The 27,469-nt window shown below is 37.0% G+C and overlaps 3 protein-coding genes and 2 long non-coding RNA genes across 5 annotated transcripts; 4 read left to right on the top strand and 1 right to left on the bottom strand.

The window, feature by feature from the left end:
• Nucleotides 1–124: 124 nt before the first annotated feature.
• LOC131770550 (trace amine-associated receptor 6-like) lies at nucleotides 125–1,627 on the top strand. The gene has a single exon (XM_059086272.2). It carries the CDS (start codon nucleotides 182–184, stop codon nucleotides 1,238–1,240), a length of 1,059 nt encoding a protein of 352 aa, XP_058942255.1. The 5' UTR covers nucleotides 125–181; the 3' UTR covers nucleotides 1,241–1,627.
• Nucleotides 1,628–5,165: 3,538 nt separating this feature from the next.
• On the top strand, nucleotides 5,166–7,136 carry LOC131770551 (uncharacterized). The gene is made up of 3 exons (XR_010717041.1): nucleotides 5,166–5,308; nucleotides 5,864–5,923; nucleotides 6,278–7,136. It is a non-coding gene; the product is annotated as an uncharacterized lncRNA (long non-coding RNA).
• Nucleotides 7,137–8,523: 1,387 nt separating this feature from the next.
• Nucleotides 8,524–10,027, top strand: LOC136279917 (uncharacterized). Its single transcript, XR_010717058.1, has 3 exons — nucleotides 8,524–8,647; nucleotides 9,024–9,041; nucleotides 9,337–10,027. It is a non-coding gene; the product is annotated as an uncharacterized lncRNA (long non-coding RNA).
• Nucleotides 10,028–10,989: 962 nt separating this feature from the next.
• Nucleotides 10,990–21,034, bottom strand: LOC131770526 (V-type proton ATPase subunit C). The gene is made up of 15 exons (XM_059086242.2): nucleotides 20,802–21,034; nucleotides 19,208–19,275; nucleotides 18,867–18,918; nucleotides 18,107–18,140; nucleotides 17,444–17,538; nucleotides 16,889–16,980; nucleotides 15,722–15,820; nucleotides 15,510–15,578; nucleotides 14,891–14,983; nucleotides 14,202–14,295; nucleotides 13,844–13,909; nucleotides 13,679–13,710; nucleotides 13,129–13,168; nucleotides 12,704–12,802; nucleotides 10,990–11,895 (listed from the first exon to the last, which is right to left on the bottom strand). The coding sequence occupies exons 1-15, from the start codon at nucleotides 20,922–20,924 to the stop codon at nucleotides 11,806–11,808; spliced, it is 1,146 nt and encodes a 381-aa protein (XP_058942225.1). The 5' UTR covers nucleotides 20,925–21,034; the 3' UTR covers nucleotides 10,990–11,805.
• A 67-nt stretch (nucleotides 21,035–21,101) lies between these two features.
• LOC136279733 (MOB kinase activator-like 3) lies at nucleotides 21,102–26,987 on the top strand. The gene is made up of 9 exons (XM_066163751.1): nucleotides 21,102–21,254; nucleotides 21,454–21,519; nucleotides 21,645–21,729; nucleotides 22,848–22,941; nucleotides 23,206–23,269; nucleotides 23,648–23,717; nucleotides 24,726–24,841; nucleotides 25,708–25,794; nucleotides 26,467–26,987. Exons 1-9 carry the CDS (start codon nucleotides 21,180–21,182, stop codon nucleotides 26,494–26,496), a joined length of 687 nt encoding a protein of 228 aa, XP_066019848.1. The 5' UTR covers nucleotides 21,102–21,179; the 3' UTR covers nucleotides 26,497–26,987.
• Nucleotides 26,988–27,469: the final 482 nt, after the last annotated feature.

Here is a 27,469-nt window from a genome sequence, read left to right on the forward strand (position 1 = left end):
TTTATCATCGATCCCCACAAGAAATTGTCAGTTTAATCTACATTGTCAATAATTGATGACAAATAATTGCTTTTTGTCGCTCTTGGCGATGAGGGATACAATAAAAAAAAAGAAAAGATGAAAACATCTGTGCAAGGAACAACACATAATTAAAGGGTAGCTCTGAGCCTTGCGAGATAAGATGGTTCTTCAAGACGAAGATAAGAATTTGACATCGGTGCTGAACTCTGCCAACAATGAACTGCTCTATATCTGCGATACGGCCTTTTTGACCGCCTTGAAGCCAGATGCGTTGTCCACCGATGTCCATTCTGTGCTGCTTTTCACAACAGTTATGCTACTGGTGTTTCTGCCCTTTACAATATTACTCAATATTCTTGTGATTGTAGCGGTAAACTCCACGCATGAGCTTCGAACCACGTCAAACATTCTGCTGGCGTGTTTAGCGACGACAGATCTCTTGATAGCTTTGACTATTCAGCCGTGTTTTATTGCGATGGAAGTGTATTTCATTCAAGGAAGAAGTGTTGCTGAGTTTTGCGTGCTGGAGAAAGTATCGGGCATCTTTTTTACCATGTTTTGCAGCATATCTCTGTTTCATATTGTATTAATAAGCTTAGAAAGATTTTTGGCGATCAAACATCCCTTTTTCTACGAGAATTACTCCTCTAATAAGATTTCGATAATCTCTTCTGTGATAGTGTGGATACTAGCCGTTATTCCAGCACTCAAGGATTTAATAGACTCTAAAAATGATTTTGTTTCTGTTGTATTTGTTGATGTTCTTTCAGTATGTAGTATTCTAGTAATTATCGTATGCCATGTTACCATTTATTTCGAGGCTAGACGCCATCAGAAACAAATCGCTTCTCAGCAAATTTCACGGGAAGCAAGGGAAAAATTCGAGAAGGATAGAAAATCCTTAAAGACAACGACAATAATTGTTTTAACTGTTTTCTTTTGTAACTTCGTTTCGATATCAGTTAATTTTTTCCTAGACGCTGTGACTGAATTCAACACTGCCTACATACTTTTCTTTTTAGCTTTGACATTAACTTTACTCAATTCTTTGGTGAATCCTTTGATCTACGCGGCGAGGAACAAGCGAGTTCGACTGGCATTTGTCCACCATCTGTTACGACAACAAATTCAACAAACAGATCAAATGGAAATACGAGTAAATTGTTGCAGAAGTACGACAGTCAGGCCACAAGAAGGCGAAACGTCAGAGTTACCATAACAACGTGATTAATTAAACTCGCCCTTTATTGATCCGTCTGTCTATAATTAGGTGATCAGAACTACGATCTGAGCGGTAGTCATCATTTCAGCCAACAAATTTTTTCACGAATTTCCGCTTAAGGCTTTACTCTTAACCTAAATACGAATACGATTATTCATCCCCAAAATTTAATTGGGTTTTAGAAAATTATTTATACCTTGTAAAACATGGCGCTCTTACTTATATTGCTAGTAAGGTTATCAGTTATTTCTCTGTATTTCATCGAGGTTTAGTTTTTCTTACAAGGCGAATTCAGTATGTATAAAGGGTGCAACTGAAAGATCGTGAAAAAGTGAAGTTCTAGCTAATTCAACATCTTGCAATTGTATATCAAAAGTCAGACAATAAAGGAAAAATGTACGGAGGTGTAGGACTAACTTTCAACTGGCCGCACCGAAACAAACTTGACTTATTTTCTCGCTAAACTTGGCGAGTACATAAATTCATTTTTTGAATGAAAGTTGTTCATCACCTGTTTCAACTGAAGCAACTTCACTGGTTGATGAAAGAAAAACAAGAAATAAAAAAACAAAACAAAAGGAAAAAAAAATCTAAATAGGTTTTTTTGTGTTTTCGTTACGAAGCTACTACAAAGTGATGCTGGAAGGAATTAACTTCAAAATTCTCGCCTTGATTAACGCGGAAAGAAACAGGAATAACAATTTTGACAGCCCCGACAGCTATATTTGATTGGCTGGTTTAATACTTATAATTGTATTTTTTTAGCTTTTACTTCCAACTTAATAACTTTTTCGATTTTTCTTGGTTTGTCAAAATGGGAGAATTAATCTAGCAAAACCGGTTGTTATGTACATTAGGTCTGTAAATATGAACTCGATTAATGCCACGTAGAGCACTTTCATTTCCCTAAAGATGTGAGAAATTTCCTTTAGACGAGCAAGAGGATTAAGTGCACTGAAAAAGGTTAGAAGAAAAGAAAATTATGTATAATCCGTGCATAAGGAACCTACTTCATAACGTAAACTGCCACTTCCAAGCGGCACTTAGAGGCCCTTCCCCCCGTGATAAGCCCACCTACCTGTAAAAAAATAAATGAATCCGATAATAAGCCCCTCGGCCCTCCTCCTCACCCTCGCTGGAAATAAGCCCCCCCCTTCGGCTTTTCCTGTTTTGAGAGATATGAACTCTGTACCACTCCTAATAGAAAATTTGAAATTTATCGCAGAAAAATAAGTTTATATAATTAAAACTTTACTGTAAAACACCATTAAAATACTTTTTCAAGGCCTTAGAAACGATAAATTTATCGCAAATCCAATATTTTTCATTACTGCTATAGTTCGTTTTGAAGCGCTTTCTATTCCAATTAGAAGCCACCCCTGATATAATCCCCGGCCCTCCCTTTATGAGCCCTCTAAAAACCCATTACGCATAGCTTTATAAGCCCAGGGTATATAGGCGGCAGTTTACGGTATTATACATTTCATTCAGCCATGTATTATCAGTTATTTGTGTAAAAGTAATTGTAAATGCCTTGAGGGGAAAGAGACTAGAAATAAAGACTGAGGGCTGATGAATTGAATCAAATGTTAATGGAAAGGAAGTGATTCTATAGTCCCCTTTAATAATAGCGGGCATTGCATGCATGCGGTCAATTATTTTGGCCGCACGCCAATTCCCGCGCAAAATTTAAAAGGAAAGCGTAAGACACAACCACTTTCTCGCGAAATAAACTAAAGTATGCAAATCATGAGCATGTAAATTAACCTTCTTGGCTTAACTTCTGAGTGATAATTGTCGAGGCCAGAAAGTCTTATTTGGGTCAAGAAAGAGGTCTATGAATATAATTATCTGTTACATACCTCATGTTCTGAGGTCGGTTTTATGAATCAAACTACATCGCCCTCTGATATCGATGGTAATTCCGAAACGAGTATCTTAGAGTATTTTGGCCAACATGACCAATTTGGTCATTAGGTGAGAACCTTCCCACCGATCTCTAGGCTGTTCTCCTTTTCACAACAGTCGTTTTGCTGATTTCATTGCCTCTTACAGTTTTATTCAATGTCTTCTGAATAGTGGCGGTATAAACCGTTCGCCGTCTTCAAACGTAATCGAACATCTTGCTGGCTTGCGTAGCAGTAACCGATTTGACAGTCGGTGTTATCCTTCAACCCCTTAATGAAATGTTTAAAATCTGTCTCCTGCATGGAATTAATGCACAAAATGTGAACGATGTATCTCTCAATTTTGGTTAATGATTTAGAGATATACTTAATTTCCGACTGACATCGAAAACACACTGTTCTATCTTTTTGTGGCTTAATATTCCTAAATTCATTAATGAATCCTCTTATGTACGCATCAATGAACAAACAGTTTTGAGTATTATTTGTTCAGCTGCTACTTCGTAAAACCACCGAATAACCAAAAGAGAGCGAACTGCACGTTTTCCACTCTAGAAATAATGTAAATGTGGTTCTTTAGCTGTCAGGTTAAGAATTCCCCTCTAGATTTCTCTCAAAAACCGGCTATGCCTGAGCAAGATTTCTATAATACGAATAAAACGGAAGATAAGAAAAATGTCAAATATTCCGCGCTCTGCCTTCATTGTATTTAAATTTTAATTTATTAAAACCCTCAAGTAGAACCGACGAACTGTCGGTTCAGTCTACAGCTCTTTGGTTCCCAGTTACCTTGTTACTGTTTCGATCTCTGACAAATGTTTCAGAGTATCATTAGAAGGAGAGAACTCAGGGTCCCAAGTAATGTGAGACTGCAATCGTTTTCATCTACATCCTTTAGTAACGAGCCTAAAAACATAGCCACAAGGTCATGGCCAATCACAAACACAACTTAAACAACTCGCGAGTTACCTGGCTTCCACTGATTCGGTTTCGTTCGTTGCCGTCTGTGATTGATCTACAAACATAGTGACATCATCTTAATCAATTACTTAAAAAAATTCCTTACTTGATCTGCATCGATTTGGTTCTCTTTCCCCTCTCCATTCCTCAAGTGCAGAACCCGCACATAACCAATCGACCATCGAGAAAAACATCCCCTCCTCTTCAAAATTATGCTACACCTACTTACTAGATACTGCCACAAAAACTGTCTCAGAACTTAATCAGACTTTGGAGCTCGGTAGATTACGTCAAGTGGAGACAGGCAATAACTCTTAAAGCCGATAAAAAATCGTAGTTGCTATGTCAAGTTTGCCTTTGTCTTTATACTTGGTGTAGTTTCATGCCGGAGCGGATGTTATTTCGATTACCTGTGTGTGAATTGTTCCAAGAAAGTAAAGAATTTCTGTCCTGTCACTTTTCACATGCAGATTCCTCATTCCTCGAGTGCGGAACTTAACCAATAAAGCGTGAAAAAAATATCCGCTCTTCTTCAAAATGATAATCCACTCGCCTAGATACTCTTCTTGCTGCAACATTACCATTTAAATGGTGTAAGAACTTACGTGTGGGAGTTAAAGGTAGTTTGAGCTAGTCCCCCTCAAAATAAATAAATAACTGAATGAACGAATATAAATAAAGAAATGAAACTGCAGCAAGAAAGGGGCAGCCGATCATTGTGTGACGCATTTCCGGTAAATTATGGTAAATCACGAAAGTATAGGAAGTTAATATGGAATATCACGCGATAACTTCCTGCCACCATCCAGCTTAAGGCCTTCCTTTCTTCATCTGTTAAAATTCTAGCACTTATTATAACCGCTGCAAAAAGTTTGAATCATATCGCGCGAAATCACACGATCCACGATGAATAAAAAAGTGTTCCAATATCGTTGCTTCTGCATTCCAAGAATTTAATTGTGATGAGAACAAATCATAAACTGGTAGTAATATAACGGTTGACCGATAGCTTGAGTAAACAATAAACCCCTTTTGTTCGATAGGTAGATGTTTCTTTCACGGCTGGTTGGTCAAGTTTGAGTTCCGGTATTCAACAGAAAGAGGAATTTTCTTTAACGAAATATTATAAAAACCTACGCTTGTCCTTCAATCAGCAAAGTTGTTGTCAGTAGATGTACACTGAGGAGACCAAGGGTTGGTAAGATATTTGACAAATTTTATTCTGCGTGTATGTTGTCTATGCTCGACTAAGGCCGGCGACACACCTGAAGATCACGGTGATCAAATCCGCCGCGATCGGCGAAAATTGCATCCGCAAAAAACTTACTCTTCCCTCGTATCAACATCATCTTGATCAACTTCTGATAAAACTGCGGCGATCTCTCTGCAAAATCGTTGTTTTTGGACGTCGAAACAACCTTTCGCCATATATTTCTTACGAGCGAGTTGCAATGTTTGCTCAGCGGCAATTCAAGAAATCTTTACGCAAACATCAGGATCCGATTACTGGCGACTCTTTCACTGAATTCTAAATCATGTGATCATGAAATCTGTACAAAATTCCAAGTGTTATTCTACTGCTCTGTGACTGACCTCTCTTGTGAGCGGGAGCCCAGGGAAAGGCTAATATACTAGTTAGTTAGGGTTTGTAGCTGCCTAAAGAGATAACCGCTCCAGCACTAAGACGGGCCATTATGGTTCAAGTAAAGATCTTAACAGTTCATTTTGTTTGTTTGTTTGTTTTTTTTTATAGATTATGGACAGATACAAGGGACCCATCAGACTGGGTCAACCATTTCTAGATGAACCTGAGGTATACAAAATTGTGTGTGTGTGTGCGTGTGTGCGTGCGTGCGTGCGTGCGTGTGCGTGTGCGTGTGTGTGCGTGTGTGTGTGTGTGTGGGGGGGGGGGGGGTGGGGTACCATTCCATTCTTCTTAACTTTGTAAAGAGCAAGCTAGCAAAAATGGTTCGTAGGTCGGATTTCCACTGCTATTTTTCTCTCCTAGTGCTTTCAGTCATTCGCTTCTTGTCCGCTGATTAATTACTGGTTTAAGGGGCTTGTGGCTTTATACGGAATGTACGTATCATTCGACCTGTAGCAAACCGGTACTGTGTTTTGGTCCATGCAGAGATCTTAACAATTTTTTTTGCTTTTTGGCATGCAGTCTGATTGCCAGGTTGATCGTGAAGATCGCGAGGAATACAAAAACGGACAAGTACCGAAATCGTGCACCTTCGAAAACGACACCCAGTATGAAGTGGAGATAACTGATAAGAATGGGACTCGCGTCTTGAAGCCTGGTAAATTAACAACAAACTGCAACATCTCTAACTCCCACGAGATTCTTATCCTAAAGGTACCGAAGAAAGACGTGAAGATCGACTTCCCCTCGAGCAGATTTAATAACTCCACGTACAAAATCAGTCATATCTTTGCAAATCAAATGAAGAAGAATTGATTCAAGCATCGGTGAACTGTGGTCAGTGCATGTCACCAAGAAACATTACTTTGACTATTTATAATCACGAATTAGTGAAAGAAAAGGCTTTTTTCATTGTTGATTTATTGAAACCTCAATGGGTGTGATATGTGCGAATTAGTTAAAAAAGCAAGAGTGAAGATTAATGAACCTATTTTTCTTATTTCATCCCATTCACTTTCATTAACCTTTTAAATTAATTAAACCCTAAGAGTGATCAGCACCTTATTTCTCCTTACAATAATACTGCTGAATCACTGACTGAGATCATGAGAATAAAGGAAATGCCTGACAACCTAAGAAGCTTTGATCTCCATATGAATTCTCCTTGTCAGAACCAAAAGAAACATGTAGAGAAGAGTATGGAGAATATGGAAACTGATGTTAGAGTGTAAAGGGTTAAACGAGTACCTTAATGAATATAATCGATTTAGTGCCCAGGGCGCTTATTTACTTTTTGGGATCAATATCAGTATCTGAGCAACGGCCCACCTACCCCTCCCCTAACCCACTCTATCATAGAGCAAGATTTCTATAATACGAATAAAACGGAAGATAAGAAAAGTGACAAATATTCCGCGCTCTGTCTCCATAGTATTTAAATATTAATTTATTAAAACCCTCAAGTAGAACCGACGAACTGTCGGTTCAGTCAACAGCTCTTTGGTTCCCAGTCACCTCGCTACTGTTTCGGTCTTTGACAAACGTTTCAGCGTATCATTGGAAAGAGAGAACTCAGAGTCCCAAGTAATGTGAGATTGCAATCGTTTTCATCTACATCTTTTAGTAACGAGCCTATAAACATAGCCACAACGTCATGGCTAACCAGAAACACAACTAAAGCAACTCGCGAGTTACCTGGCTTCCACTGATTTGGTTCGTTCGTTGCCGTCTATTATTGATTCAGAAACATAGTGACATCATCGTAATCAATTACTTAAAAAAATTAAACCATTCTTAGCTGGATCTGCAACGATTTGGTTCTCTTTCCTCTCACCATTCCTCGAGTGCAGAACCCGCACATAACCAATCGACCATCGAAAAAAACATCCGCTCCTCTTCAAAATTGTGTTACGCCTATCTAGATACTGCCACAAAAAACTGTCTCAGAACTTAATCAGACTCTAGAGCTCGGTAGATTGCGTCAAGCGGACGCAGGCAATAACACTTAAAAGCCGATGAAAAATTGAAGCCGCAATTGATGTCAAGTTATACTTGGTGTAGTTTCATGCCGGAGCGGATGTTATTTCGATTACCTGTGTGTGACTTTTCCAAGAAAGTAAAGAATTTCCGTCCTGTCATTTTTCATGCAGATTCCTCATTCCTCGTGTGCCGAACTTAACCTATAAAGCGTGAAAGAAACATCCGCTCCTCTTCAAAATGATAATTCACTTACCTTGTATTCTTCACCTGAAACATTACCATTTAAATGGTCTAAGAACTTATGCGTAGTAGTTAAAAGTAGTGTGAGTTAGTCCCCCTCAAAATAAATAAATTATTGAATAAACGAATTTTAAATAGAGAAATGAAACAACAGCAAGAAAGGGGCAGCCGATCATTGTGTGACGCATTTCCGGTAAATTATGTTAAATTACAAAAGTACAGGAAGTTAGTATGGAATATCACGCGATAACTTCATACCCCAATCCAGCTTAAGGCCTTTCTTCATCTCTTTACCCCAGTCTTCATTTGTTAATATTCTAGCAGTTATTATAACCGCTGCGAAAAGATTGAATCCTATCGCGCGAAATCACGCGATTCACGATGAATTAGAAAGTATTCTAATATCGTTGCTTCTGCTTTCTAAGAGTTTAATTGTAATAAGAACGAATCGAAAACCGGTAATAACATAACGGTTGACCGATAGCTTGAGTATATAAAAACCCCTTTTGTTCGATAGGTAGACGTTTCTTTCACGGCTGATTGGTCAAGTTTGAGTTCCGGTGTTCAACAGAGTTAAGAATTTTCCTTAACGAAAGATTATAAAAACCTGCGCTCGTCCTACAATCAGCAAAGTTGTTGTCAGTAGACGTACACTGAGGAGACCAAAGATTGGTAAGATATTTGACAAATTTTATTTTGCGTGTATGTTGTCTGTGCTCCACACCACCCTCCACTCTTTTTTTATGAGGACATCGTGTTTCAAGAACGATGACGCAGAAATTGTTCTAGATGTAAAGAATATGATAAGGACTTACTCAGACTACCCTGACCGAGACTAAGGCCGGCGACACACCTGGAGATTATATTCGCCGATCACGGTGATCAAATCCGGCGCGATTGGCGAAAATTACAATCGCAGTAAAAACTTAATCTTCCCTCGTATCAGCATTATCTGATCAACTTCTGATAAAACTATGGCAAAAGAGCGTAGTAGAAAAGTTGAAGTCCAAGTAAAGATCTCAACAGTTCATTTTGTTTTTTTTCATAGATTATGGACAAAAAGAAGGTGAGGTATTTATTGAGGTAGTTATTGGGAATTTGACTGTATTTTTACTTCGTCAGAGCGGTCGTAAATATTCCTATACAAACTCTTACATTTTTGCCATGACTCTTATTTCGCAAGATGATCATCTCACAGCTGGGAGCTTGGCCTGCCTGTGTTCAATGTAGCTTTTGTCCGCTGATTAATTACTGGTATAAGGGGCTTGTGGCTGTATGCGGAACGTACCATTCCTGTAGCAAACCGGCACTTTTAGTCTACGTAGAGATCTTAACATTTTTTTCGGTTTGCTTCTCAGCAGCTTCGAAGCATTAGTACCGATCGCGTGGAATACGGAGGCGGAACAGAACCGAAATGGTGCACCTTCGAAAACGACACCAAGTATTCAGTGATGATTACTGATAAGAATGGGATTCGAGCCTTGGATCCTGGTAAATCAACAACAAACTACGACATTCCTGCTGGCTCCCATATGATTCTTGTCCTGAAGCTACCGAAGGAAGACAAGAAGATCGACTTCCCCTCGAGCAGATTTAATAACTCTATGCAGAAAATCAGTCAGATCTTTGCAAACCAAATGAAGAAGAATTAATTCAAGCAGTAGTGAACTGTGGTCACTGCGTGCCACCAAGAAACATTGCCATGACTATTTATAATCACGAATTAGTGAAAGAAAAGGCTTTTTTCATTGTTGATTTATTGAAACCTCAATGGGTGTGATATGTGCGAATCAGTTAACAAAGCAAGAGTGAAGATTAATAGACCTATTTTTCTTATTTTATCCCAATCACTTTCATTAACCTTTTAAACCTGAAGAGTGACCAGCACCTAATTTCTCCTTACAATAATACTGCTGAAGATTAATGGACCTATTTTTCTTATTTCATCCCAATCACTTTCATTAACCTTTTAAATTAATTAAACCCTAAGAGTGACCAGCACCTAATTTCTCCTTACAATAATACTGCTGAAGATTAATGGACCTATTTTTCTTATTTCATACCAATCACTTTCATTAACCTTTTAAATTAATTAAACCCTAAGAGTGATCAGCACCTAATTTCTCCTTACAATAATACTGCTGAAGATTAATGGACCTATTTTTCTTATTTCATCCCAATCACTTTCATTAACCTTTTAAATTAATTAAACCCTAAGAGTGATCAGCACCTAATTTCTCCTTACAATAATACTGCTGAATCACTGACTGAGATCATGAGAATAAAGGAAATGCCTGACAACCTAAGAAAGAAGCTTTGATCTCCATATGAATTCTCCTTGTCAGTACCAAAAGAAACATGTAGAGAAGAGTATGGAGAATATGGAAACTGATGTTGGAGTGTAAAGGGTTAAACGAGTACCTTAATGAATATAATCGATTTAGTGCCCAGGGCGCTTATTTACTTTTTGTACCTCAAGGGAGGGCAGTGATTTGAAACAGGCGCTTTATACTAAGGACAGGGTGCTTACCTATTTTTTGAGAAACAGCAGAATGTGCGAAAAATAGCTTTGATGTTTTTTTTTGAAAAGGACCAAGAAGACTGGAAACAAAATTGTTGTCCTTGAATCCTTCATGGCTAGAACAACCAGCCAAGCAATCGTCGAAAAATTTTAAGACAACATCATTCGTCTGAAGGGATTAACTGTTTATTTACATAGAGATCATAGTTTTGCGACGTACAACACGGTTTTATAATGAGGCCTTAGACGAGCAATGAAAAGAAGATGAGCCACGGTTGATCCTAATGTTCAAGTACTATAACATTAACATCACTGAAACAGAATAGGGACACTTATTGGAACAGGGGCGCTTATTAACCAAAAAACAGATTCGAGGGGGGTACTTATTAGAGAGGGGCGCTTATTGGTACCAGGGCACTAAACCGAATCAGTAGGATAAACAAGTAAATAAATTATAATTTAAAAAAAAAAAAAGCTGACACTAAATCAGATGTTAATTTATTTCATTTTATTGTAACGTCACTCAAATGAATATAGGTAGCCTTCCACGGCGATAGATTAAAGTGCTGATCAGTTCGAGGATTTAAATTTGTTTTCACAGACTATAACACCTATTTGGTCAAAACAATCAAATTAACTTAAACCTGAGTTTAAAAACCAAAAATTTTAACGATGAATAAACTAACGTGTTTTATCAATATGACTCGAGCTTTTCGTTACGTTGAACTTTGGCCATGTTTCAGTCCTTATCAAAAGTTCGGGTATAATTAGTGAGCAATTTCAAAACAACACAGCCATCAAGCGTAGGGGAACGTGGGGGCATGCGCGGGGGTTCAATTTTGGCCGCTCGCGCACAAATTTCCGTCCGCGCAAAATTTGAAAGGAAAGCATCCCACACAACCACTTTCTTGCAAGGTAAGTGAAAGACAATTGAAACGTTCATATAGATCTCTAAAAGGAAAAAAAAGTTGGGGAAAGGAAAACTAAGAGAACTAACAAACTCAAAGCTTATTCAGGTATGGGTTGTTGATCTGCCATTCTGTTTTGAGCTTTACTGTACACATGGGAAATCATTTTAATCGTAAATAATCTCGCTTGTAGAGAGCGACCCTCCTACTTACACTAATATCGTATTTACATCTCAATTTTTTTTTCATAATTTTTAAAGGCAAATTTGGAAGTAATATTATCGAAAGACACTTCTCCGACTATTCCCGATGATCCTTTGCCATGTCGCTTTCATTCGGTCAAAAATTACAATATTCTTGAAGATTGATAAAATGAAACAATTCTTAGTGGCTGACGATCTTTACCGTTCAATAAGATCTAATTTAATTTGATAAAACACGTATGGATAATACTCCTGCTGCGCAAGGCTGAGACCTGGGATCTCAAGACTCTGTAAAACAAGACACAAATGTTTTATGAGTAGGGTTATCAACTGAGTTGATCACGTAAATTCGCCAACGTTAGAGTTTCAAAGCTGACGTTTCGAGCGTTAGCCCTTCGTCTTCGTCTGCGCTCTGACCAAGGGCTGACGCTCGAAACGTCAGCTTTAAAACTTTGAAACGGCGGCCAATTTACGTTATCAACTCAGTTAATCATACTAAATTACCTTGTTATACTCTCCTGCCAACGCAGCAGCACAGTTTCTTTAGAAACTACCCTCTTCATTCGTTTATGAGTGGGGTTAGCTTGCCAGCTGGCTCTCTTTATTAGCGCATTTCTTCACCCGCGGGAAGATTTGAGACGAGCCGGGGAGAGGTTTGCTGGGGTCTGCACCTAGCAATGCTCTCGCCGGCTCGCTTTTTTCAAGGAATCGGACGTTCTTTCGGGCTAAGAAACGCTCGTGTTGCAGCGCTGACGTGAGCTTGTTCCCAGGTAATGAGTGGGTATAAGACATGGTGTCTAGGTGCTACCGCGCTGACCTCTGAAGCAAAAGGTTCGAGTGGGAGTACTGAAAAGATTGTTGCACTGGACATTGTACTCTTATAGAGCCACCATCTACCCAGGAGTGCAAATGGCATCAGTAAGCTCTCAGGAAAACATAACGGACTACTGTGGGATAACCTGCAATGGACTGGGATCCTATCCGAGAGGAGAATCAATTGCACAACAAGTTGCCTCAACCTGGGTGAGGTTAAGATTGGGTTCAATTGAGAGTGCAACGATAAGGTATGATAAGACAAACACGTGATCGTACATACATTGGCGTCATACATGCTGGAACTGAATCCTTGGTTATCAAGATGTTGATAACATGTGTCCAACATATCCTTTATCTTCTTGTATGTCTTCTTTGATGGCTGTTAGAACAACAACAACAACAACAAAAGAAATAAAAGGCAAACTGGAATCAAGACTTTTGAATGAAGGGAAAAGTTTCACGAGCGGGCTCCAAGAAAACACAAATCTGAGTCTGATCGTAGGTAATAAGCGAGTCTTATTGTAGCTTGGTGAATAGGTCAGTGTTGAAAGTGTTATGGGCTACGGTTGGCATTACAGAAGAAGGAAGAAATGTTGGTCTACAAAACATCAAAACATTGCAAATCGCCGTGGAAGACCCCTCTTTCGCTAAAAACAAAAAGCTTGCACATTTCGGAATAATACGCTTGATTCGAAAAAACTTTACCTGTAGTAACATAGCCTGGAAGTTCACGGGCAAACCATATCTGAAAACCAGTGGAAGAAAATGGATTAAAGTAGGGTTACTGTTCAAACTGCAGTTGACAATTTACCAACATCGGTTCTCTAACTTGTGTTACAGGGGCCTCTGGTGCACTCTCTCAACTGGCATCTGAACTGACCAAAGAGTAATTTCTCCTCACAATGGTTAAGGTCTATCAGGCAGACATGCGACAGGTATTGAATGAAATTATAACAAAAGGATGTTGTCTGATTAAACACCAGATTCTCACAATCAATATTGTAAGAGATTTATGGCAGTAAGTGGAGAGAATTAATACTGAAATACTGTAAGTGATAGGCATTCACAGCCAAGCTAGGCGGGAAAATCAGCCAAGAAGTCTCAAATTGAATTATCCTTTGTTAAGTGATTCAGTACTTGGTTCGGCTCTTGAAGAGTTCTGTATCCCGGTTGGGTCTCAGTGACGAATCAAGAATTTCATGGCGATAGGAACAACCTGCAAGGTAGACTGTACTATACATCATTTTTAGCTCACCTTAAAACTGACTCCACAAACACACGAAGGGCCTGCGATAAAGACAAGCATGTATGATTGTATTAGTTTTCGTTTTGCGACAATCAATTGATCTGGGCTCTAACCGTTGCTGTCTAACTTTACGAGTTACTTCACCGTAATGAAAATTCGTAGCAAAGCCCATACCTTAACGTGAATCCACGCAATGAAAGAGTCACTGAAGTTAACTCTGAGCCACCTCACAAGCGGACCCTAGGAATGTGAATAAAATAATCAATATAATAAATGATACATTTACCACTACGCAAAAAAGTACTGTCTCTTCAAGAACAATCGTTGGTCGCCTGATTCACTCACAATCTCTCCCTAACGAATCAGAGTAAAAAAAGAACTCCTTAAACTCATCACGTGCGAGGACAGACCCAATTGTTTCTACATGCGCTTGTTTTCCCACGCTTGGTGCCGCCCGCCGCACGTCTTCTTTTCGGATTCTGATTGGTTAATGAGTAAGCATTTAGTGGTGTCTTTACGCCACGTAACTTACAAACTGCTTCTTCTTGTCTGATTCCAGTTTTGTGATTTCGTTTTTTCCTGCTTCAAGAGCTTGTTCATCATACACAAATTCTCGAACTAAAAATCTAAAGGAACAAAAATTTATGTCAAAATAAATTAACAAACAAACAAAGAAGTTAAACGTAACTTGAAATGTTAAGCTTGAGACCCCCTTAACTCAACGAAAATGGAATTGTTTCTCAGTGGTAATCACAATATAACTTTTCTACCTCTTCTTTTAATTTTCAATCATTTATTCATCAATGAAAAGCATAATGCTCTAAAAACTTATTATTTTCCTTACTGTCATTATTTTCATTATCAAATCTTACAGTCAGTACTATAGACTTTCTCTTTTGAGGAGTTCAACCCAATGTCCTCATCAAGGCTTTAACCCTTCACACCCTAGCATCAGAGTAAATATTTCCCATACTGTTCTCTCTACATTTACTGTGGTACTGACAAGGAGAATTTTTTTAACAATTAAGAGCTTCTTTAGTTGGTGATCACTTCCTATATTCTCATGACATGATACTGAAAAGAGAAGTAAAATGCCAGTCACCTTAACTGAATGTTTAATAGAACCTTGCAACAATAAACCTTTACTTTCACTGTATAATTAATTTTTAAGTACAATAATTTTGAAATAGAACAATTTAATCATCAACTAATGAATTGTACTTTTTGTCTCTTGCATGAAGTTTAAATTCATCTACAACTTTCTTGAAGAGAGTGACAGTGTACAGCCCATGATCATTGTCTTCATAAACCTGCCTAAAAACCAATGAAGAAAAAAACAAAACTAAACCAAGGTCAATTAAAAAAAACCTGAGTACTTTTGGTACTATGAGAAGTGTTGAAAGTGTGCCTAGTTTCCCAGCCCCTTGTCCATGTAGTGTTCTCAAACTTTTGCAAACTCGGAGAGAAACTCAAATGGCTGAATACTTTTAAACTAAAAAAGGTTATTTAATTTTTTTTTGCATAATAACATGGATTATCAAACGCTGTGTCTATGTTACCTGCATTGGACTTTGGCTTTGGCAGATAACTCAGACCTAGGTATTGATAATTCATGACAGCATGCTCAACCTCAACCAATAATTGCTTATCATTCCCAAACATATGCAAAATTTCTCATCACAAAGTGACTAGGAGTGAACCTTCTTGAATCAAGACATCCTTAATCACAGCTGAATTTGAGATTGTTGAGTTTGATACCATATATGTACATCTTTGCAGAAACAGACAGTAGTTAATCTGAACACCATACTTTATAATTGGTGACAGTTATCAGACTCACTTTGAGGATTCCGGAACAACCATATCTGTAATTTTCCAATAAACTCTCTCCCATTCAGAGGTAAGGGCCCTTGGATAAAAATCAAACCATAATAATTATTTAGCCTACAGTAATTCAAGACTGTGACTGAAAATTTATGTGATGTGCATGTACTTCCTTTCACATACAATATAAAATAATTATTTCTTAAAAACCAAGACAATATAACATACTTGGGAACAACCACTAACTGTGTGGTAAGATATTCTGAGTCCAAAACAAAATCTTCCTTCTTCACCAAGTCACCTAAATTTCTTGTTAACAAGCTTCCCCTATCAAGAGATAAAAATATCTTTTGTTAATTCAGTAAAAACATTTATGATTTGATGTTTTCTAAAGCATGATTTTTTTCTTTTCTCAGGACCGAGTAAGGGAAAACCTGCTTGCAAATGGGCGTAAGTATAAAAGTTGTACTTGTATAGATAGTTGCTGTGTGGATATAGATTTAGTTGTTGTGTCCTTTTTGATTTGGTTCTGTGACTGGTTTGTCTGTTTCTTTTATACTTCAATTAACAGATGTTGAATGATTTAAATTCATTATCTTGATTGAAAGGTCAAAGTAACAAACAAATCCTCACTTGATATTTTTATCATCCCTGGTCAAAATGGGATTTCCCTCCCAAGGATAATGATTCTTACTGTGCTTTTATCATACTAATAAGGGGATTTAAATTCCATTCAAGAATAATATTCAATATACTGTATAATTTTGAACAGCTCCATCTAAAGAAGGGGGTGTGTGTGTGTGTGTTGGGGGAAGACAAGGAAATGTTTTGCTAGAAGATACATGTATTTTTATACATACAATAGTCCACAAACTATGGCAACTTCATTATTAGAAATTTACATGAAGAGCAAATTCACTCTTATACGTGCATTATGCCTAAGATCTTTATCACTCCATGCTGGCCCCATTCCAAACAGAAGCCATTAAGATCATGTCATGAAGAAAACTATCAGTTATGGGTTGATTTATTCAAAGCTTCCACAATCCCACCCCAAGCATTTGAACTTTTGGAGATTGGTTTGTCCATATTCCTGCACCCTGAGGCCAAAATTGCACTACCCAAGTGCCAGATTTGATTGTCAGTTTTTTGTAAAAGACAACATCAGCTACAATAACCATGACTTTCCAATAGACCTTTTCTTCTGAGCCATTTGCTTTCAAAGAGAACTTTTCATCCCTAAACACCTCCATGTTTATTCTGCTGGACCTACTTGACAGTTATGGTTCAAATTTCCCCCAACCCCCAAACTGTACCTGTCCTGATGAACAGAACATGTAATACCTACAATTGTAACAGGAGGATGAGCTTAATTCTTAATTCTTCCACACTTACGTAGCTTTTCTTTCCAGTGAAGCCAAGGTTCCACGGATGGCATTGTAAGCAGATGCTTTGCTCTTCAGGTCATGTTCAATCTGTGTTATTTGCTGCAGTTTGTTAAATAACATTATAAACAATTAATTCAAAAGCAAAATAATTATTTGTCAGCAAAATCAAGATGAGCTCACCAAGAAGCTAACTGTCTTTGTATCTTTCAGTTGACAAGCTTGGGAGCAGGGAAACACGCAAAGTGGAGAGAAAGGCAGGTGAAAATACAATTTTTACTCATATTAAAGGTTATTTTATTTGTCTCTTACCACTGGTGACTCTAAAACAATTGATAATTGACCCAAAAACTGTTGAACCCCTGATCTCAAAGAGACACTAGGATCATATTTCTCCTACTTCTTTACATACAATTTCATCCCTGAATCAAACATAAATTCACAAGAATAAAGGAAATGAGAGAAGGAGAAAACACAAATTCTCCTTGTCATCACCTTAAGAAATGTATAGAGAACAGTATGGAGAATATGCTTACTGATGTTAGGGTGTTAAAGGTTGACAAACCTTGCTTATAATCTCTGTTAAGTTCCTCAGTGATTGTTTGGTGGGGTATTTTGCAGTATCCCACTGGAACTTTGTTACAAAGTTAGACAGGTCCTCTGCCGAAATGAAAACAACTTATTGAGTCAGTCTAAAATATAGCAGTGCAGTCTACAATGTGATAATGAAAAATCAATATTAACAATAATCTTGATTTCATTGTTAAGGTGCTTTCACACAAGATTGTGAACAAGTAATATGCAATTAAACTATACTTGAAAAAACTTGTTGATGATAAAGAAGAAATGGAAAGAGACAAGCTTGAACCAGACCATGTCAAGGTTCTGAGGTTTTATAATTCATACACTCTATTTGATGGTTTGATGTACAGTTGAGTATCCTACGCACAGATATTTTGCCTGTATCTCATGCAACCACACCATCACAAAAATTATATGAAATACATGTGCGTCATATTTTGACCAGGGATGATAAAAATATCAAGTGAGGATTTGTTTGTTACTTTGACCTTTCAATCAAGATAATGAATTTAAATCATTCAACATCTGTTAATTGAAGTATAAAAGAAACAGACAAACCAGTCACAGAACCAAATCAAAAAGGACACAACAACTAAATCTATATCCACACAGCAACTATCTATACAAGTATAACTTTCATACTTACGCCCATTTGCAAGCAGGTTTTCCCTTACTCGGTCCTGAGAAAAGAAAAAAATCATGCTTTAGAAAACATCAAATCATTTCCATTCGATGTTATTTTTTTTTATCGTAACAATACAAGAGAGGTAATTAACCCTTTAACTCCCAAGATCTGATTGTCAATTCTCCCCTCTAGCTATTACACATTTCCTTGTGGCTTGATTACAAGAATTAGGTGTTCAATCAAAGTAATAAATTCTATCTGATGAGTTTGAGCGTTCTCATGACCTGTTTGCTGTGTAATGTATCAATACTATAGGGAGAATTTACATGGTAATCACTTCTGGGAGTTAAAGGATTAATAGCAAGATACCATTCCATAATAATGTTGAGTTCATTCATTAAATTGACCAGAACATTTTGTTAATAATATTTTTGAACTTCTTGTCCTTTGAAGTTATAGTAATTTTAGTCTCAAAGACCCTGGAATTTTTCAATGGAAAGTGGTATCACCTGACTAGCACCATGTGATTTTAATAACAGTAGCTAGTTAAGCATTTAAATAATTTTTCATAAAAAACAAAGCAAAGAAGAAAAAAAAAAATATTACTGGCAGCCAAAATTGTAAGGGTTTACTCTATCTATATGGGAAGAACAATGGTGTACTAACTAATTACATGTACTAACTTTCAGAAGTCATAATATGGCTATTTGTCATCATGAATAAAGCTTGTTGTTTGGGAAAGTGGTGAAGATAAAAGTTAAAGTATACATCTTATATGTACCTGATGTTCTTCAAGTACATCACCCATATAGTGTGCTAACTTGCGTGTCACACTGCAAATAACAAAATAATTCAGTGACACTGGACACTGGACACTGGACAGCATGATATCAAATCACATTTTCTGAATAGATTTGTATCTCATGTTTTGTCACTCTCTTCTACAGAATCAAACACTTTGCCTCTTTCTCCCTAGTTTCCTGAAATGTTATTCTTTTTGGCTACCAAATTGTTTCTTGTGGCCATTGCATGATTTCAGTTGTCAAATAGTGACTTTGAAATAGTTGAGCTGACGTAGAGTGCTGATGTGTCTGTAGAGTAATCATAAAATCAAACTCATACCTTTCAACAAAACCATCCAGTTTTCCTAAATCATCTGATAACCCCACAAGTGTATCCAAAGTTCCAACCTGGCAAAAAAGGGATAGGAATTGATGTCCCTCCCCAAACAAAAAAATTCACCATAACAAAATAGTTATAATAACTTTGATAATGTCTTGATGCGAGCTGGGTACGACACTGGTATGTTATGGATCTAATTCCACTTAAAACTGGGAAATGGCTGTTTAACTTTTAAATTAAATTTCCTTGATAATGTTTTTCAGCAAATTGATAAAATTAGGCTAATGTTGCCAGCTAAAGAAAGGCAGACTAACCAGTAATTCTGGCCAGCTTACAGTTTTCACTGGTAGCTCTGACTGATACATTAAGCAAATTATGCTCAATGAGTACTAAAAATTATAATGATATCAATAAGCAAGGTATGATTACAGATTATAAATTATAGACTTAAGGTTACTGTAAAAAATCCTACATGTATGTGAGCTAATTAAAAGAATTCATGGAAAACTATACATCAATGTAAAGCTTATAAAGTATACATTGGGAAAATAACAAAAGTTTTCACAGTTTTTGTCTTGGAAAGTCTGCACAAGCCTTTAAGGACAAAACTGACTGTGTTTGCTTCACTGAATTGCCAGCCTCTGCGTTACCACAGACATCCAAACAAACTAGACTCTAGCACTCAGGCCTTTTCTCTGTTCCAACTGATTCCTGAGAAAATCTATTTTTCTTGCAACAAATTAAACTTTGATGTTCACTCTAATTAAAGAGCAAGAAAATGACATTTTGAAAATTTTGACCAGATTTTGTTAAAATTCCACAGGTAAAATGCAAACCACTTTGCTATGCACATGGTACAGTGGAGTAGAAGCAAACAGTTAAGGATAAAGAAAACCATGACAAAACTATTGATTACCTTAAGGACTACTGTTATAACTTGTTTCTCCATAGAAACCAACCAATTTAGTGACAGAGTAGAGGGTGAGAACCTGGACAACTCCACAGGTGTTACCATTACAAGAGTTTCCAAATTTAAGTGTGATGTAATAATTATGAAAATATTGGTTTTTTTTTGTGTTGAGGCATTATAATTAAAACTCTGAACCAATTGAAGCAAGATTTCTGTTTCACTCCTAAATTACTTTATGCATATTATTCTGTCACCCTTTTTTTCAGTTTGCGACTGCTGTTGTCTATAGGATCGAACCAAGAAAGTCCTACAGTTCAGTAAGTTGTCATCCAGTAATAGAAGATAAAACAAGTACGAGTTATTGAGTTTCAAGATGAATACATGACTACACAAAACCAAGTTTATTATAAAACAGACATTGCTATAAGACAGAGAAGACGCCTGATCAATTAAAATTTATTTGAAGGGAGGAACTTACATAGCAAAACTTAACATGTAGAAAAAGAATCGCGATCGCTAAGAAAAGAATCCTAATAATAAATATGCGACTAAAGACTAGAAAGCCTTCATTACCAGTCAGAAAAACTGAAGATTTACAATATATAAGCATACTCGCTGCAATTGTGGCTTCTTTTCGACGAATTTTTCAATGCAATCAGCGAGATCAGATCATCACGATCATACCTTGAGCTCTGGAAGCTGAAGAGAAAACACTGGCGTAAGTCCAGTCATTCTGCTTTTCAGGTTTGTGTAAGTCTGCTGTGGGGTTTTATCACCCGGAGCAGAAATCAACCAATACTCTGCCATCCTGTAGACCAATCTTGTCCAAATCTAGGCAAGAAAATCAAGCATACACGTATTTCAGAGAGCAATTCCCTTGCTTCCCTCTAGCACAAGTTGTAGCAGAATTGAGAAGGTTCGCGCATGACTGTCATTTTCTTGAACGCTGGCTCGTATTTTATTTGATTTATGACGACTTTCTGAAATTCGATCGATTAATGATTTCAATTTGCCTTTATATGGTAAGAGTAAAATATTACATAGTGAAGAGACTTCCGCTGAATGAGGAAAGTAAAAGGATTCCATCCCCCCTCAATGGCTGCCAAGGGTCTTTCCCACTTTTTCCAGAAGGATAAGGTAATTTTTTGTTATTTGCACCATCTCATGTCATTTCAAATTGAGTTGAAAGTTCGTTAAGTTTCCGCCTCCTTGATATTACAAGTGTTTGTTTTGCTTCTGTGGGACGATTTTGCAGTAATAGTGAGAGATCGTGTAGATCGGACTCATTTCGTTCTCGTGCTTACATCTTGTTTAATCAATCATTTTTATCTTTTAGACGTTCCGTCCCAAAAGAAAACTTGAAGAAGGAACATTACGTTATGAACTTCACAAACAATCCAAGGTTCGTTGATATTGAAACTGAACATACCATGTAGTTTGACTCTGCCGTCATGTTTATTTTAGTGAACCTTCGAAAATGCTGAAGCTGTTGCGTTAAGTATAACTAAACATGTTTGTCTTTGAAAGGCTTCATTGCACTCTGGAATCAATTTGAAAGAATGCGTGAAACTCCCAGATGATGAAGATTTGAACGACTGGGTTGCTGTTCACAGTAAGTTTATAATTATCGCGTTACGGCTTTTTATCAAACTTTCACATCTTGTTTAAATAATCCTCCTGAGATAATGCTCTTCATTTAAGATAATGCTTGATAAACTTCATCTTCAGATACCAAACTTAATCTGATTGCGGATGTACGTGTGCTGTGGTTGAAGTTAATTCAGTGGAACCGACTCTTTCTAATCAGCACATTAGGATACAGTTGCTGTGATTATTTTTTCACTTTTAAAAAAAAAATGTTTTCCTCCTCTTTTCTTAACTTTCCTTATTTTTTCTATGATTACTGTACTTCTTGACGAATGTAACATGGTAGTAGGTTCTTTCTTCAATGCTTTGATTGGACACAGCACAAGTGCAAAACTGTTAAGAGGCCAAATCAAGGTTATGATGGTTGAGGAGAGCTGGTCGTACTTTCAAAACATCTTTGAAAAACATCTGCCATGCAATATCATCAAAAATCACAAATCACCTCACAATCTGAATCTACTCAAAATTGGGCATGTTAGTTGGTGATGGTTTTTCAGTTTGATCCAAGCTCAGATACAGTGCAGTGTAGTTTCTTTGTCAGCAATTGTCATGGGAAAAAATAGACAGCCAAAATTGTGGTAATAATTGTATCATTTTGAAGTAGAAAATGAGGAATAAAGATAATAGATATGGGGAAAAACTGAAAACATGGCTTCTGTAAGCAAGAGATGGTATCCAAATGTTTTATTGAAGAAGACCATTTTTTTTCACTGAGTAATAGTGGCACAGTAAGGAAAAATTTAGGAGAGCAAGATATTCAAATAGCAAGCTTCATAAATAAATTTGGGAGAAGGCTAAGCACCATTTAGCTGCATTTGTTTAGTGCATTTCATTATTTCAGCAAACTATATCATCATAATCTGCAACTGTGTTGTGTCTATTGCAAAACATGATATTTCAAAAAAATATGATATTTCAAAAAAAGAAAATTATGCCATAATTACGTGGTAATGATAGTTTGCCGCTCCAAATTAAAATTCACGATATTCTAATGATATTAGAATATGGTGAATTTTAATTCGGAGTGAAAAACTATCATTACCATGTAATTATGGCATAATCTACTTTTCTTTTTTTACACAGTTGTGGATTTCTTTAATCGCATTAACTTGATTTATGGAGCAATTTCTGAAGTCTGCACTGATGAGAGTTGTCCAACTATGTCTGGAGGAAAAAGGTGCATAGTGTACTGTATATAAAAAAATACTGTGGTCTGCTTAGGTCTTCCTTAGCAATTACCCTATGACTTTCAAGACCTGATTTGCATTTCCTTGTAAATCAGACACAAAAAATTGATGTTAGATCAAAATAACAACTTTTACATGATAAATGTAAGTGTTTTCATCACCTTTTTTGCTGGACACTGTGTGGATATTATAGGGAGAAGTTACATGTTAATCTCATCTGGAAGTTGAAGGGTGAATATTTTCTTTTCCTCCAGGTATGAGTACCATTGGTGTGATGGAGACAAATATAAAAAACCAACTTCAGTTCCAGCACAGGAGGTACATGGTTTTTTTGTTACCAATAGCATTGTATTTACTTAAACTTGAGGTGCTTGGACAATGAAAACCAATCAGAGAGGAGAACTAAAATAATATATTCCAACAGTACAAATTGACCATCAGTGGAAAGTTTTGGTCTGAAATATTGAAATCTCCCTGCACATAATGACCAGTGATAGTGCCACAACTACAGTGTTGGTGAGCTACCATGTGTAACCCCAGATATCCTAAAATTGAGAACTTGCACACTGATATAAGGTTGTGAATGGTTAAAATTTTTTTGGAAATCCTAGTCACTTTTTCAAACCCAGCATTGATGAGAAGTTTCTATACATGTTGATTAATTGTGTTATACATTTTTGTTTGTTTTTTGTTCAGTATATCTCCTTGCTGATGGATTGGGTGGAGAGCCAAATTAACAATGAGGATATATTCCCAATTGATAAAGGTACAGCAATAGACCATTTGCTTGTTGCAATGTTTGTCCTGCAGAAATAATAATAAAGATGTGATCATAGGCAGTGGATAAACAATCCTCCAATCTTGGCTACCAAATAAGCATTCGCTCATCCACTCTGACAAAGGGAAAATGCTTGAAACATTAGCTTCGAAACTCCTTACAATGGCTAATTTACATCATCAACTCAGTTGTTAATACCAAATTGCCAAATTAACACACTGCAATTATAGTATTTTTCATTTTGACTGGCTTTACATCTTTATTTCATCTCTGACACCTTTTGACAACAGTGTGTAATTAACAATTGGTTCATTCGTCGGCATGCATTCATCGAGATATGAAGCACACGGGAAGTTTAGAGAACAAGAAAGATGCGTAAGAGTTGCTTGAGGCATAGCTGAGAGCAACTCTAGCTTCTTAAGTGCTCTCCAAACTTCCCAAGTGCTTCATATCTTGATGAACACACAGCTGACGTATTAACTAATTGTTTTATAACATTTTCAACCTGATGGAAAATGTTTTTTCTTGAGGGATTTGTTTGCTGATGTCATGAGCGTGCACAATAGGAATATGAAGCACACTTGTGCAATTGAATTTGATTAGACAAATTTACTAGCTATGTTATAATGTCACTTTGTAAATAGATTTCTGCAAGCAATTTACATGTTTCCTAATGTTGGAAAAATGTCCTCCCTCCTTCAAACCCTTTAGATTAAGAACATTGATAATTGGTTATAACTGAAACTTAACTACTGTAGCTTGATGCTATAAATATATCTACGCCTGAATTTGCCCAAAAGAAATAAGCAGGAGGGTAACACTTAGTTCTCCTCAGGTCCCTGGAGGTTTTATACAAGATTCCAGACATTTTTGTCAATTTGATATCCTGTACAGCTTTAAAAAAAATATTCAACTTGTTGCACAGGGGAATGAACAATGCAATTTGCAGACAATGGACAAAAATACATTTAATTTCCAATGCTGTGGTAATTTCAGATGTTCCATTTCCAAAAACATTTCTTCCAACTTCCAAGAAGATCCTTACAAGACTCTTTAGGGTGTTTGTTCATGTTTACATCCATCACTTTGACAAAGTACAATCCTTAGGAGCTGTAAGTACATCCAGTTATCACATTGCACAATAAATATTTAAAGGCCAACTGCATTGAGGGTATCAGTACCTACCATGAAACATGTAACCCAAATATTGGTTTCGCACGCTTCTCCTGTTTTCCTGTCTTTATCCTCCCTCTTGTTTCTTGTTTTTGTTTTCTCCATTTCATAACCTCATCTGTTTTATTTTTGCCTCTGATCTACTTTCATGTTTTGTTCATTTCTCATATTTCATTCCCCTCCTCTTCTGATTTCTCCTCTTAACTTTAAATGTGCATCAGACTGTATTTCATAGTCATTCTGCACTCAGTTGTAATTCATTAATAATAATAACAGGGATGTAGATAATAGCTGGAAGCTGGGAAAATTACCTGGCTGTGAACGCGATTTTTCCGGCTGTGAAGCACTTCTTCTTTCTCCAAAATGTTTTTAAATGTTGTCAGAAGATTGTTATCTATTTATTTCATTTGTTTACACCTTCAAATCTAAGTACAACTTGCCAAAGGCACGCTAGAGTTGGCCCTCGTCCCAAATACCCACCTATCATTGCAAGATTCCCGCCTGTTAAAAACTTAAGCTACATCCCTGAATAATAATAATATAACATATAATGGTGTTAATAACTGCAACAACATCTATTATAATTAACCAATGAATCAAACACTCTAAATAGTTATTAGTGGTTAAAATCCCCAGGATAAGGGAGTTTACCAGTTGCCAATTTAAAAAGCACTGCCCAGTACATGTAATAAGGTAGATTGCTGGAACCAGAATCTCCAGATTGCATGTACAGTACCCTAGTTGCTCCATTAACTACCTTCATCAGAATGCTGAAAAGGGCTTGACTATCAAAGTTTTCTTTCAGGAAGCTCACGTAAACCAATGTTACAAGCATTTCTATTATTTTGTTACTGAGCTTAACCTTGTGGACAGAAAAGAATTGGAGCCTTTGGTAAGTGGACTGTGACTGTTTGTGACACAGCCAACTAGCACCTTAGGGGAGTGGGGATGACTCTCATTGAACTTGTTGAGTGATTTGCATCTAATTTCTCCTTATTATTTCTCAAACTCATTAATAATTCATGCTGAGAAAACAAAGGAATTACAACCGTGAAGGAGGTTTGGATATGTGATCTTAATTATCATAAAATCTGGTGAACTTTTGCTTTGATTTTCTCCAAGAATTATTAATGGTTTGAGAAGCTATATCAAACATTCGAAAGGGTGTTTCATCCAATATCCAAACACCTTGAAGTTGGTTAAAAAAAACTCAGCTACGCCTCGTTTTCTCAACCACTTCTCGGTGTTTGGATATCGGATGAAACACTCTTCCTCGTGTTTGATATATTACATCAAACATTAATTAAAGCCACAAGAATACACGAAATGAAGCTCTTGATTGTTACACAAATTCTCCATGTTGGCACCCTAGGAAATGTTGAGCGAACTGTAGGGAGAATATGCATACTGATGTTGGGGGTGTAAAGGGTGAATTCCATCAATTTGAGTGTAGCTCTGGATGGACTGCAATTGTTGAACAGTGTTTCATGAGTAAGACGCTTGACTCTTGCATTACCTTCAATTCTCTTCGCTTATTTTTTGTTCATTTATTTTTTGTTTGCAGAAAGCAATGACTCAGAAGCTGTGTTCCTGACATGAAGGAATATATTTGAGACTATTATTAGTTGTTTGTAAATAGAATACACGTTTCTAAGGTCGCAATGATAATTCCCCACTGTGAAGTATTCGACCTTTTCCAGGCTTCAGTTTGTTAAACGAAGCGAAGTCGTTAAAGACGCGACATAAACGGAAGAGCGAAATGGAGGGAGGCCTAGGTCGGTTCGCGACCCGATCCAAACTTCCCTCGTTCCTTTACTCCCCCGCTACTATCGTGCCGGTTACCATCAGGCTTTGTGTTACTAACTAAACGGCTGGAACAGGCTATGAAGTATTTAATGAAGTCAAAATTACGCTTTCATATGAAAATGAGCTTTTAATATGCATGCATATTTTCATAGATTGAAAATTATATCATCTTCTATCAATGAATACATTCTTACAAATTTGATAGTCAGTTGTTTATAAGAAAATCTGGATTACGAAGAAACAGTATTAAGCATTAATAAAGATTACCTTGTTACTAATTTTCAGGTGGCAAGAATTAGGTATATCAGCATATGTTGATTCTTTATGAAAGCTGGAGAAAAGTTTCTAACTATTTTCAGATTTTGTACTTTCATTAAGTGTCGAACTTTCTCAAGGGTGATTCGTTAAATAAAACCTTACTCCACCTCCATTGATTGCTTTAGATAACTGGATATTGTTTAATAGTTTTTAAAAGGCTCACTCCGAGATCGGGCACTAGTGCATTCGAAGAACCCTTTCTGCGTCAGACTACGAGCTGAGACTGCGAGCTGTTAGACCTCTACTCTTCCTTTTACGGCGAAGTCCTTCGCACGAGTCAAAACAAAATCGTTAAAAAAAATAATAAAATAGAAAATGATGATACTGCGCCTTGCGAAACTCCCGAGGTGCTTCACTCCCAGAATTCCGCGCAGCGCGCTAACTTAAAAAGGATGGTCCTGAGTTAAGTGGCCGGCATTTACGATCCAATTGGATTTTCAGCG

This window comes from Pocillopora verrucosa, chromosome 3 (genome assembly GCF_036669915.1).
Source record: "Pocillopora verrucosa isolate sample1 chromosome 3, ASM3666991v2, whole genome shotgun sequence".
NCBI lineage: Eukaryota > Metazoa > Cnidaria > Anthozoa > Scleractinia > Pocilloporidae > Pocillopora > Pocillopora verrucosa.